Here is a 14,316-nt window from a genome sequence, read left to right on the forward strand (position 1 = left end):
TAAAGATCTCTTCAAATAATTAATGATATCTTCAATTCTGAATTATTGCGCGCATTAATTGAATTGATGATATCATTAATTCTTCAGCTGAATTGATGCGCGCTTTAATTGAATTAATGATCTCTTCAAATGAATTAATGATATCAACAATTGAATTGATGCGCGCTACAATTCAATTGAAGAGAGCAATAACTGATATAATGCACGCATTAAATCAATTGATGAGAGCAATAATTGAATTGATGTTTGCATTAATTCATTTGATGAGAGCAATAATTGATTTAATGCGCGCATTAATTCAGTTATTGCTCTCTTCAATTTAATTAATGATATCTTTAATTCATTTGAAGATAGCAATAATTCTTTTAGAGAGAGCAACTATATAATTAAAGATATCTTCAATTCAACATATCCACAATTGAATTAATGATCTCTTTAATTGAATTATTGCTCTCTTTAAAAGAATTGATGCGCGCATTAATTCATTATACAAAAGCATTGTAAATGATTTAAAGATATCTTCAATTGAATTAAAGAGATCATCAAATTATTTATACCGAGCTCTAAATTAATTATTGCGAGCAATATTTCTACTAAATTGATGCTCTCATCAAATGAGTTGAAGAGAGCAATAATTGAATTAATGCGCGCATCAAATCTATTATTGCTCTCATTATTTGAATTAATGCGCGCATCAATTGAATTGAAGAGAGCAATAATTGAATTGAAGCGCGCATTAATTCATTTGATGAGAGCAATAATTGATTAAATGTGCGCATTAATTCAATTAAAGAGAGCAATAATTGAATTGATGATATCTTCAAATAATTGAAGATATTTTCAACTATTTGAGTTTATGTTAATTTGGCGCTCCATAGTCCTCCAGTATATGCATTTGCACTTTGGTTTTAATGGTTCTATCAAATATGCATTTTTAATTTACTCATTTCAATTACCAATTATTAATTCTTAGTTGCATTTTTTTGTTATCACCAGCACAAAATGATGTACAGGTGACTCTCAATAACTCAGAAATTCAAGGGACCTTGATAAAACTTCGAGTAATCGAGAGATGAAAGGCTAAGTCAAATTCAGAAATTAAAAATCCATCAATTATGGTTCAGATTTTATAGTGCATTTTTACAACATCCTGGCATTGTTCTGAGTCATTGTCTTTCATATTTTTGGGCAATTTATTTAGCATGGCAAGCCCTTTTGCCATTTATTCGTAAAATAAAATATCTCTTTGAATAAGAGAGATATCTCTATTGGTTATAGAAATATCTCTGTAAGTTAGAGAGATATCTATTAAAGCTAGGAAGATATCTCTTTAACCAAAAAAGATATCTCTTTAACTAAAAAGATATCTCTTTAAACAAAAGAGACATTTCTTTAGGCTTGGGAGGTATCTCTCTCTTTGAGAGATATCTCTTAAAGCTAGAGAGATATCTCTCAAAGAGAAAGAGATATCTCTCTAGCATAAAGATACATCTCTCTATCAATGTAAAAAAAGATATCTCTTTAAGTTAGAGAGATATCTCTTTAAATTTTCAAAAAGAGATATCATTTTAACTTAAAGAAAGAGATATCTCTTTAACTTAGAGATATCTCTTTAACTCAAAGAGATATCTGTTTAGATTTCCCCTGGTTATCATAATGACTTCTCCCTGTTGCATTGCCATTGATATGATGTATAAGCCTATTTTTAAACCAATCAAAATACTTCTAGTGTTCAAATGGCGGAAAAGGTTGAAGAGGTGGTTGGGGTAACATCAAGTTGCTGAGAAGCTAAATTCAGTCTAGGTCGCATATTTCATCAATTATTTGTCTTTGTATTTTGTTACTTGTATACACTTCACATATGGTAAACGCAAAATCTTCGCCCGGGATTGCAGCCATCATGGTAAGATTTGCTTTGGTGGGCTTCTGGTTTAGGGAGAATTCCTTAAGTATTCAAACTAATAAAAAACATTGGAAAAAGATATCTCTTTCTCTTTGAGAGATATCTCTTTTTCAACAATTAAAGAGACATCTCTTATACTTTGAGAGATATCTCTCTAGGAATTCAGAGAGATATCTTTTTAAGTGAAGAAGGTATCTCTTTAAGTGAAAGAGATATCTCTCAAAGTGAAAGAGATATCTCTTAAAGTATAAGAGATATCTCTCTAAGTGAAATTGATATCTCTCAAAGTGCAAGAGATATATCTAAAAGTAAAAAAAAATATCTCTCTAAGTGAAAGAGATATCTCTTTTGTAGAGAGATATCTCTTAAAATTAAGAGATATCTCCCATTTTAAAGAGATATCTCTTTAATTTAAAGACATATCTTATCTTTCGAATAAATAGTACATACAAATTACTTGATTTTAACAGCACAGAACTTTATCTTGCATAGATAAAAAAGGATTTTTAATTTAAAGTTTATGTATTTATTTCTTCTTTTCTCATATTAAGATTGACATACATGTACATAATTTACAAGACAAATTTCTTGAACATATAAACGAAGTTTCCCAGTCACTGAATACACAGCACAATTTTCAGTCATTTTACGCAAAGCGCACATTCTAATAATTAACGATGTTTTCTTGCCATGTCTCAAAATTATATTCTCCATATTACTGTCTCATTGTTAAGTCCAAACAATTAAGTTGTAAATTTAGCTATAGTTGAATTAATATAATGAAAAGAAAAAAAAAAACACAGGGGGAAGGGCTGAATTTACCAATTAAACAATTAACTATGCATCCTGAAGGAAAATGCAAGCAAGGTGTGACCTAAATAAACAACCAATTAAAATGGTGAACTAATCTCAGACGTCATTCACGTGCCGTTATCCAGGTACAGACCTTGGACAAAAGTATTCGCACGGTAATGGCCGACGCGAACGTCAGTCTGAAAATCAGTATTTTTCTTTACGGTCTTTTGTTGTTTTGACACTTTTTTCAGCGTGCACCGTTGAATGTAGGTATAAGTAAATAGTCATAACTTACGTCATAATTTTTTTCCCTTCTGCTAGTCAATTGTAAACAAAGATATTTGGAGATTTTTAACAATGGGTCGCAAATCGTCCGAACTGAGCACTGGTTGTGAAGAAAAGATCATCACATTGGTCCAGAAGGGTATAAGTTATGGGGAAATTGGCAGAATGCTAAATATTCCAAAGTCAACAGTTTTCAGTGTTTGGAAAAAATTTAGAAGGCAAGGGGGCGTAGAAAATCAACACCGAAGTGGTCGGAGGAAGTGCATTGATGTTCGAAGTGCGAGGAAGCTCACGCGACAGGTACGAGTTGATCGAAAGTTGATTCTATCTGATGTCACAGCAAAATTTAATGAAAATAATGATGTTCATGTATCTAAGAAAACAGTTTGGTGTTGTTTGAAGCAAAATGGTTACAAGAGATGCGTATGTAAGAAAAAAATCCGGGTACGAAGTGAGAACAGAGTTAAGTGGGTAAGATGGTGCATGGAGAAAAGGACATGGTCTGTAAACAGTGAATGGAAAAAGGTTATTTTTTCTGATGAGAGCCAAATCGTGATTGGAACTGATTGCCGACTTTATGTTTGGCATAAAAGTGACGAAACTTGGCTGCCTGAGTGTATTTCTCCTGGAATAAATAAAAAATTGAGTGTCATGATTTGGAGCTGCATAACGTTTAATGGCGTTGGTACAATTTGTAGAGTGGACAGCAATATCAATTCTCAAAAATACATCGACATTCTAGAAAACAATTTATGGCCGGTTGTTGCTAGACATTTTCCGAGTAGTGATTATTTGTTTATGGATGACAATGCCCCTGTACATCGGTCTCAAGCCACAAAAAATGATAAAAATACCAACCAAATATCTGCACTGGATTGGCCAGCCCAATCGCCAGACTTAAACCCCATCGAAAACGTATGGCTTACCATTAAGAGAAAATTACAATCTCATACACAAGCAATAAATACTGTGCATCAACTCTATGACAATATTTTTGACATTTGGACCTCATTTACCATGGAATACATACAAACTTTGTACATGTCACTACCGGAGAGAGTTAAACGGGTACAGAGGGCCAGAGGTTATATTACAAAATATTAAGGTAAGAACATTTTTATATTTAAAAAATACGAGAAAAATATTTTCTTCAATGTTTTGACATCTTTTTTTCTCCATACACGTGTATTTGTTTCCATTTCTATGCTTCAAAATGTATATTTTGATTATGTCAGCTGGTGTCTGTTGAATGTCGACCATTGTGCAAATACTTAGGTCCAATCAGAAATAATTGTAGATTGTAGTGAAGGTGTGTATACATATACACTATAGGCTATCTCCACTTTGAGAGATCAAGAGTGAAAAAATAATGAAATATGTTTAATGGGACTCTAATTTCAATTTGAGAGATCGAACGTTTGAGAGATTGAGAGTAATATAATTAAATATAGAGAAAGAAAATTATAGGACTGTGATTTCACTTCAAAAAATCAAGATTAACTGTATTAACTGTATTGTCCTGGCACAAAAATGCATGCATCATAATTTCTCAATGTGTTGCCCTTTAAGGAGTGTTTAATTTGAGGAATTTATTAAATGTGTATTTATATAGCATTCAACTGATAAAAAAAAAAATGCACTCATGTTCCTGGAAAGGGGTGACACTGGCCTAGTCATTAGGTAAAATATATAAATTGCAAAATACGTGTACATGAACTGAACAACATACTTCAATATCAAAATTGCAGACAAAGATCCCAAGAAGCATGTTATCCTCTTTCCAGTACTTTCAGTACTTTGATTATTTTAAATTCTATTTTAGGCTTATGTGAGAAGGGAGAAGGTATATTTTAGGTTACGATTTAGATTTTTTTTATCACTTTATTTACTGAATGTGCATTGCTTAAAAAGTAATATTTTATGTCATGTTAGTTAAAAACCAAATGTGAAATAAAGTCTTGGAGTTGAAATGCATTGAGATCGAATTGTATGGGCACCGAAAAGTCTTCAGCGCGGTTGGTTCGTTGCTGCTGTAAACATCCGCTACACACAACAGATATGTACCGAACTTATGAGTGGTTTGAAGAGGCAATCTAAACGCCGATGTTATGAGTGACATCTATTTAGACAACAAGGTACTTACTTATCATATTTTTTCATCTTATTTTGATCGCCACAGAGCGCGTCGATTATAGAAATGACAGAGGAAATGCTGATTTTAGAGTACTGGCCATAATTTATTTTAATGAAAAGTGCACAGTTTTTAGTATTTGTGTATGAAAATGATTCATAATTGGTGTGAGGAATGATGAATTTCTGCTAGGTCACTTTTTGCTGCTGTTGGGTTCTGTTTCCCTGAACGCGAAACATGGCTTGCTGGGTGAAAAAAAAAAGGGGAAAAAAACAACAAAAAACAAAAAAAACAACAATATCTATACGTACCATACCACCCCCTAATAAGAAATCTATCTAAACTCCTTACGTGAATTCCGAAAGAAAAAAAGTTTCATACAGTAGTATCTTTCAATCGAGCCATTCTATGATAAGCTATTAATGCAGAGATATGAATTTTTTTTTTACACAGACATAGAGTTTTTATTTTATATATAGAATAAGTATCTTTGCAAATTGTAATGATAGCAATTAATTTCCACATGTGCTGCAGTTGTGAACTGTGATGTACATATATGAATATTGATAAATATAGTATGTTAATATTTCCTCATCTGGAAATGAAAACAAAATGTAAATATAAGAAATTAATTTTATTTTTGAAAATACATGATGTTATGAAAGTTGCAGTGATTCATGCCTGCATATAACTATGAACATATGCTCAACAAATATGAAGTACATTGCTGATTTATAGGAATGATGGACAATATCATAATTTCTTATCAATATGAAGTAATTAAAACATTGTAATTCATATTTTGTATATAACATAATATTTAGCATTAAATGATATATATATGATTATCATTCTATGGGAAATTCATAATGATTTGACTCAAACAATGTATGCTGCAAGTGCAAACTTCACCTGAGGCAAGAAGTATTTCCGGAAGCAAGAACTATTTTTTGAGGGCTTGCTTGAGAAAATAATGCATATTGATAGCATTTAATTGGTACATATGACATACATTTATGTGAGAATAACATATGTGCTGTACTTTTCAAATAAAGCAACAAATAAATATTAACATCCTGGAGGATGCTAGTTCACCTGCTATATGCTGTTCAGACAATGGAGTGTGGTTTTGTTGTCATTATTAGGAATATGATGATCAACAGCATTGCAGGAAAATTTAATGATGTGCATAAGCATGCTGTGCAAATTTTCATACAATATGGTGACCATTATATCTCGTTCCTAATAGTACGGTAATGACAGTAAAACATATTTTGTTGCTGTTGGGTCTGTAACAAATACACATTTACAGTCATGTTACACGAAGTGAGAATATTAAAGGGAAAGGCAACCCAAAAAATTTTTACATGATAAATGATAGAATTAATTTAATTATTATTATATGATAAAGATTTGTTGTATTATTCTGTTGATATACGGCCTAGATAAGCTTCAGTACTAATTTGAAAACGTTAAAAATTGAAATTCTCGGTATCTATAGAGGCTGCCATGATATGGAACTCTTTTGTATGCAAGACCACAAAAATCAATAATTTTGATGTCATACCAACTGGTTTTGATTATCATCAAAGATATGCATGTGGTAGATTTTACGAATACATTGTAAACAGGTCGATGTCTTCCTGTCAAGCAGTTAATTACACTAATGCGAAGGAGAGATGTGGAAAAGTTTTTTTTTTTAAATTCTCCTGACCCAACCAAGTCATCTGAAAAGAAAAGACTATGTAAACTGTGGATCCATCATTTGCGTAATGACAAGTTGAGGTTCGAGATATTTGTGTGGAGAAACGTGTCCCGTCTGCCTGTAATGTTTCTTTTGGGTTTGTGTGATTCACTGGAAAATGCAGGTTCCTCTCGATGGCCTGAACTTCAATCACTCGAAGTATATCTTCCAGTCCAGATTTTTTAAGGAAGGAAATATACTCTTATTCTCTCAAACTTTCAATCTTTCAAAAATCCTCATCTCTTAAAGTAATTATATTGGCACAAAATAAGATAGATACTAAGCGAATAATGTTAGGATAATCAAAATTAGAGTAAGAAGTCTACTGACTTTTCAAGGTCAAGGTCAAACTTAAATGGATAATTTTATAAATACAAAACAAGACAGAAGCAGTTCTACTGAGGCTAGGATACTTAAATTTGATTATCATTGTCAACCATCAATGATCATAGAAGGGTTTAAGCATATTATGGTATGGTGAAGTGCTTATAAATATGTGTTCAAAATGTCTGTTACCATTTCATTCATCCATCAACATATTTTTGGAAAGATAAAACATGTACTAATAAGGCTAGGATAATCAAAGTTGAAATCTGGTACACATGTAGGATGTCCCCCACAGTAAGAGGAAAATCTCAAGGTCAAGGTGATACTTTTGTGAGTACGGTATTCATGAAAGAAGAAAGAACAGTGCCAATAAGATCAAGATCATCAAACTTGTGCACATGCTCCCCATGCTGTTGGTACCAAACACATTTTGAAAAGCAATAATTTTACCTCTTTTATAGTTATACTTTATTAGAGTGAAATCTTCCTTCAATTTGATACTTAACAAAGCCATCTTAGAACTAAAACATTATAATGATATTCCTCAGTATTAGAGAAAGTGTTGAAAGAACTCTTGTCAAAGCCATTTTTTGACAAAAGCATGAATTATTTAGATGCTAGTATTTTTTTTATTAAACAGCATTACTGAGTATATCGTAAGAGCATATTTTGCAGTGTGATAATTGCTCTTGTTGTGTATGTACATTGCTAAAATGACTAACAAATGTTTTAGATCATAGAAAAGTGACACCTTGTATTTTGATGTTTTGGCAGTCCACACTTGGTCTGTCTGAATCATATGGTTCCAAGTTCTGTCAACTGCTTTATATACATATGAAATCAATACTCTACAACAGGGTTGATAAGGAAAAAAGCTATTGAAGGTTAGTATTTAAAGGAATGTTGGCACTATAGTGAGATGATCTTGTGTTAGAGGGATTTAGATTGTGTTCAACCTGTTCAAACTTAGTCCTGTCCATCCTCAATGTTTCCTTGGGTTGTCCCTAAGCATATTTCTTTTGACTTCTGGTGATCATGTTAATTCTGGCATATTTGATTTTCTTCAGCCTTAATCAGAAAAATGTTATTTCTTCCAGCTTTTTTAAGCAATATTTTGGTATTCCATATGCTGTTGAATAAAAATCATCAAACTAATCAGTATTTTTATTGTGTCCTAAGTCTTAGCTATTTTTGTCTTGTTCCTTTGGATTTACAACATACTGATCCTGATTTCCTTTTTCTTTCCTTTAATGACGTCATTTGTTCTCAGTATAATCTTAGTATTTATCAGAGATATTTTTGTAGAAATATGTTCAGCATGTTTTTGACTCCTTTTATCATTTGTCCAAATATTTCTCCAGTTCTGAATGCCAATGCAGATACATGTACAGTGGAGCCTCGGTAATCCGGACGCCATTAATCCGGACGCTTCACCTTCCGGACGATTTTTCTAGGGAACGGAATTTTTATATGTTATTTTGCATCATTAATCCGGAAATTCGCGTTCCGGATCCGGACGGTAACTTTTTACTACAAAACGTTATAATGCATTGAAAATTGTACCGTTAATCCGGACGGTAATTTTATTAAGGGAAGGTCTGTGTCGGACAATTTTAGCAAGGCGTAAATTATAAAGAAAACAAGCCAAACTGTCTAATTAAAGCGATTACCTGTACCCTGTCAACACCTCCCTCCAATTAGATGGTGTGTGATGATAAGTCCGTTAGATAGCACGTGCCGATCGAGACATTGTATTGCCAATTTTCGCACATAAGATCTTTATTGCGTGTAGTGTTGAATTTTGTAAATAAATCTGTAGCATTTTAATTTATAGTCTTGATCAATACCCTAATAGTATTAATAAATTAAACATCATGCCGTAATGATAATTTTTTAACTGCTACACATATCAGTTGTACTGATTCGTAAATTGATACCGGCTTATTCAAATCTAAAGAGTGTAGATTATACTTCTAGATTCTGGATTTTATACTGTTGATTGGCGTGAAATATACATGTATGTTCATGCACATGTAGTATAAGTTTTTAACGTTTAGAATGTCACGCATGTAGAATGTACCTGTGTACGATTGATTCTTGTTACGATGTTGTAGCGCTTTATTGCTTTCGAATTTTTAAACTCTGGGTAGAAGTGAGAAAATTACCATTTTAAGGAAAATGACAATTAAATTTTGTATGTACCCGTAATGTTAGTTTCACCCGAGTTTTGTTCCGTTATTATCGCATAATGAAAATAATAGATGCGCGTGGCTAGATCAAAGCAGTAGTAGGTCTTGATATTACGAGCTTAAATGATTTTTGTTCTCCCGATATTGTCTTGGATAATTATAGAACAAGAAATATAAACTCTGGCAGATTGAATTTTGGTTAAAGAATGTTGTCAACTGACATGATAATCACGAAATTTTCATATCAACTTTGGACGATGAAGATTGTTTTAACAGACCGCCGAACCCGAGAATCGTGACAGATGGAAATTACAGGCCTCTTTAAGAAGTAAAAGTGTGATGAAATGTTTGAAGTGTAAATGATTATGTTAGTTACTAATGATTAATTTACTTATAGTTACATACAGTGCTTCATTATTTGTTTTAGTGCATACTTTACACAGTTTTGTATATTTATTTGTAGGGTTCATATATATGTACAATGTAAGCACAGGCAAATACACTGAACACGTACATTAAATTTTAGTGTTTTGAAATACATGTAAATGTTAACATCATCATAATTTATTTACTAATGCAAATTGTCAAATCCAATGATAGAATGTGTTTAATTCACTATGCATCAATAAAGTAGGCATATATTGGTTACTTATGTAAAGATAAAAAAAATGTGCGATTCAATTATCCGGACGCTTCATTTATCCGGACGATTTTGCTGGGAACCAAAGTGTCCGGATTAACGAGGCTCCACTGTAATAACATTTAAAGACTTGGTAAATCAATAACAGAATTTTCCATTTTTGAAGAACCTTTGATTTTTTAAAGAAAATTAATGAGCATGATTTTCAAAAATCAAATAAATCTTAGACGATTGTTTGAATTTAATTGACAGATGAACATACCATTTGGCCTTATGTTTTCTTTAGCGAAGTTGAAGTTGAAAATCAGGATCACAGGTGTGATTACTCGCACTCCAAAATGATTTTTTTTCTACAAATAATTTCTTGTATTATATAGTTATGATAAATCAGTAGCACAATTTTTTCCTTAATTTCTTGTTTAAGACTTTTGAAGCTAGACTGAAAAGAACAAACTATAGGCAAATAGATCATGCTTGTAACTTAAATTTGCAGTTATTGTATAATAATTATTGATATTTCTTTTATTTAATACATTAAAATGAATTATATAATATCAAGAGTTTATCTCCCTTTATATCAGTGATTCAGACTGTCATCATTTTCTGTTAACTTCGTATGCTGCAATGACGTAAATATACTCAAAAGAGGATATACTTATAAAAATCATGAATCTATATCAGAGCTGTATGAATTAATTCTCGTGAAAAATCAACAATGCCGTAGAGATGGTTGGAGTCCTACCCTCATTAGCTCAAATGAACATGAGGCCTCTACCAAGATTGTAAATTCAAACTCCTGCCTTAGTGGTTCTGGTTCCATGATGAGAATCATAGGACTCTATAGTTTATAAACTAAATCTGCATTATATCATTTGAAATTACTCTTACTCCTAAACCATCTGCTCAGAACACTTCTATTTTGTGGGGTATGTTACATGATATTTGTCCATTGAGCCTCTTGGTTTGATTCCATTGCCTCTGACAGTGTTTAATCTAACTTATGTGTGAAAAAACGCCAACATATCTTTTCTTATCAGATATAGAAGTATGATATCAGAAGAAACAAAAAAAGAATCTCAATTAGAAATGAAAATCCTGAAAGCCAAAAGTTTAAATAAACCTTAGATAATGACATGTTCACAGAGATGATGCTATATGCTGTGCATTTGTTCCTCTATGTAGCATCCCCATTCTCATGGAACTATACTTTTGCATAACACTGTATTTATCTACAAAATTGGTTACCTTGGCAACCTGTAATATTTGTCTCAATATAAAAGTGTTTCATTGGGATAGAAACAATAATACTAAATATTTTTTTTTTTTAAATGCCACATAAGTAAAGACTGTCAAAATTGAATTTAAAGTTTTGCTCCTTTCAATTTTGCACCATGTTGAATTGGTTGCTGAAGTTTGGAGAGTGTTACTCACTTCCTGTTCCAGTGAAGCATGACCACTGCCTACTTGCTGTGCTGTATCAGATGTAGATATAGGTTTCAGAACTCCTCTTGCAGCAGCAGTTATTTGGTAAAACATTACAGATGCAAATATCGCATGTATATTATGTTAAATCAGACTATGAAGAAAATTTATTGGCCCATCCTAGAATTTCACTGCACCCTCATTGCATTATTTTATATCTCATATTTAGACAGCAAGGGCTCTCATTAAAGAAATAAATCATGCATGTGATCTTTAGGGATGTCATTTTGACTGGCTGATATTGTTTTTACAACAGTTGTGAATTTGAAGAAATATAGAATAATTCAGTGAGAATTCTTAATTTTTATAAATTTGCTCTTAAATTCACTCCAAAATAAAGTTATTGTACCTCTGTGTCAAGTTCCATCATTTTCATTTTGTATGTCTGCCAATATTGCAAGACATGTACTTAATGAATGGATGAATGCAACTTACTTTAAAATCTAAATTAAAATGAGTTTGTTGCCAACAACAGGACATACAGCAAACATTGTTAAATCGTTGAATTTTCTGATACAATGCAGGGATAGATATCTGACTTTGTTCGTATGTTTGTTTAAAAGGAAGGAACAAGAATGATAAACATTAAAAGGCACAGGGATAAGTCAGATCTCCAGCAGCTAATCAATTTATACAGAACTTATATTAGTAAATACTATGACAAGAAATATTGGAATTCTTTTATTTTCTCTCCTTGATTTTTAGGCCGTAGCTCTGCTCAAATATGTTCATTTTATCAATTTTTGCTCCCAAGCATAGAATATTTAATGCATGCAATTCTGAAAGAATGGAAGTAATTCTCGGTGCTTAACCAATTGAAGTCTTCAGCAAATATCAGAAGACTTTAAAAACTTCTGCACTGTGTATTGTGTTTCTCAGAGGGTCATTGTATGACCTATTTAAATATTCTATAGGTATATAGATTGACTCTCCAACACAAACAGTTACGGCTTTATCTCACATCTTGCTACAAATTTAAATTCATTCCAAGCTATTAATGTTACCTGTCACACTTTACAATTCAACAATGGTCTTTGATAAGTGACTGTCCAAATTAATGTACATTGTTATTTTTTCTTTATCGTAGATAGATAAATCATGTTTTTAAGAATGAAAAAACATTCGGCATGTGGCAAAGAACAAACCCAGCTATGTTAGTGAAGAAAAAAAAATATTCGATCAAAAACCGCCTCAAACAGTTTAATATTTTTAAGGTGGATGTGTTAATAAGGATTAAGTCGATGGATCAATATATTAAATGAACCTAATTGAATGCAAGTGGATCTATTTAGTGAACGTTTGTAAAGGTCAAATGCCTTAATCTGTTGCTGTTTTTCTTCTGTTGTTCTGTAATCGAGGTACTCTACCCTATTAATCTATAGGATAGATATCATAAATCATTTTGTGTTGCTTATAAAGAGGATATTGTTTGATAAAATGCCGGGGACTTAATTTTCTATCAGCAGTAAAAATGGGATTTGAAAATCAGGACCAGGTGAGAGATTCTAAGTTTCACTGTTCTATCAGTTTGATTATTTTTGGTCTGAATATATACTGATCCCTGGCTCTCCGGACTACTACATGTATACTGAAATATAAAGTGAATTACTATAAGAGAAACGTGTAGCTGAACACTCTTATGATTTTGATTTGTCCTCGAAGGCAGTAAATATATATTTTATTATACTTGATATCAATTAAACTACATAGAAACATATACAATTTAGTCTTTCTTGGAAATTAAGTGATATACAGGGGTAATATGGATTTCAACTATTAAACATCACATTTTGATAACATGGGGTAAAGGTGTGGCTATGATATCGCATTGCCAGTAAATTAGTTTCAGTTTTTCTGGTATCCATGCATTCTTAGGATTTTCTGGCAGGTGAAATAGTTGATTTATTTGTGATTGAAACCTATATCATTGTTTATTTTGAACAAATGTAGATGTGTAAATAAAAGTGTTAAATGTATGGATCTGGCTATAATCTTAAACATTTTGATTAAGATGAAAACATTCCAGATGGACCTGGTGAAATGGCTATGCAGATTCTTATAATCATTAATGGCTATTTGAAGTAAATTGTAACTTGTCATTTTATGTATAATTAATTCCTTGTGTTGGATGTCAGTATGGTATCTATAATCAGATGTGTACAGATGTTTGGGACATAAAGAAATGTATGTTTAGATAGAATTAGTCATGATAACTAACGAAGGTTTTTGTCCTGACAGAAGAGAAGAGCAGAAATTAATGCATTCTCTGATTTCAATCTAATCATATAAGTATCATATAAGCATGAAAATATTCAATTTTTTTTTTATAGATATCAGGAAATGACTTGACATCAACGGGGCCAGAAAGGGCCCCTAATCAATTAGTAAGTTGACAATTTTGATAATACACATGTATCTTTACTTTAAGAAATTCCCTATTGTATAATCTAAATTGGGTAGAATGAAATTTTATTTGTTTGAAAACATTTTAAGCAAAATATGACCCTTTCCTAGATGGGTGAGAGTACCGGTGAGACTATAAGAAAAGATGACCAGGATCTCAAAAGACCAGACTCTGTCACCCAGATGCATGCTGCTGCTGTCAATGGTGACAAAGCCCTGCTGGCCAAAATCATTGTCTGTGAGTAGTAGTGTATTCTAACATTATCAAAATCAATTTTAGCTCAAGTGAGCTTTTCTGATCGCCTGTTGCCCGTTTGGCCAATTTCCACCAAACTTGGCCAAAAGCATTCTCGGTTGAAGGGCTTTCAAGTTTGTTCAAATGAAGGGCCATGCCCCTGTCAAAGGGGAGATAATTGC

The 14,316-nt window shown here is 32.1% G+C and overlaps 1 protein-coding gene across 6 annotated transcripts in view; it reads left to right on the forward strand.

Annotated features, from left to right (window-relative positions):
* The first annotated feature begins 4,969 nt into the window (after window positions 1–4,969).
* LOC125667057 (inversin-like) overlaps window positions 4,970–14,316 on the forward strand; it is a 73,306-nt gene continuing 63,959 nt past the window's right edge. For 2 of the 6 annotated variants that reach the window (XM_056154133.1, XM_056154134.1), the window contains exons 1-3: window positions 12,657–12,991; window positions 13,827–13,880; window positions 14,011–14,137. In XM_056154133.1, coding sequence (XP_056010108.1) covers window positions 12,968–12,991; window positions 13,827–13,880; window positions 14,011–14,137 — 205 coding nt within the window. In that variant the 5' untranslated portion in view covers window positions 12,657–12,967. Of the gene's footprint in view, window positions 5,119–11,423; window positions 11,542–12,656; window positions 12,992–13,826; window positions 13,881–14,010; window positions 14,138–14,316 lie in introns of those variants that run through there. The other 4 variants (XM_056154131.1, XM_056154135.1, XM_056154130.1 and 1 more) reach the window with 4 other exon arrangements.

The sequence above is a fragment of the Ostrea edulis genome, chromosome 2, assembly GCF_947568905.1.
Source record: "Ostrea edulis chromosome 2, xbOstEdul1.1, whole genome shotgun sequence".
Lineage (NCBI taxonomy): Eukaryota > Metazoa > Mollusca > Bivalvia > Ostreida > Ostreidae > Ostrea > Ostrea edulis.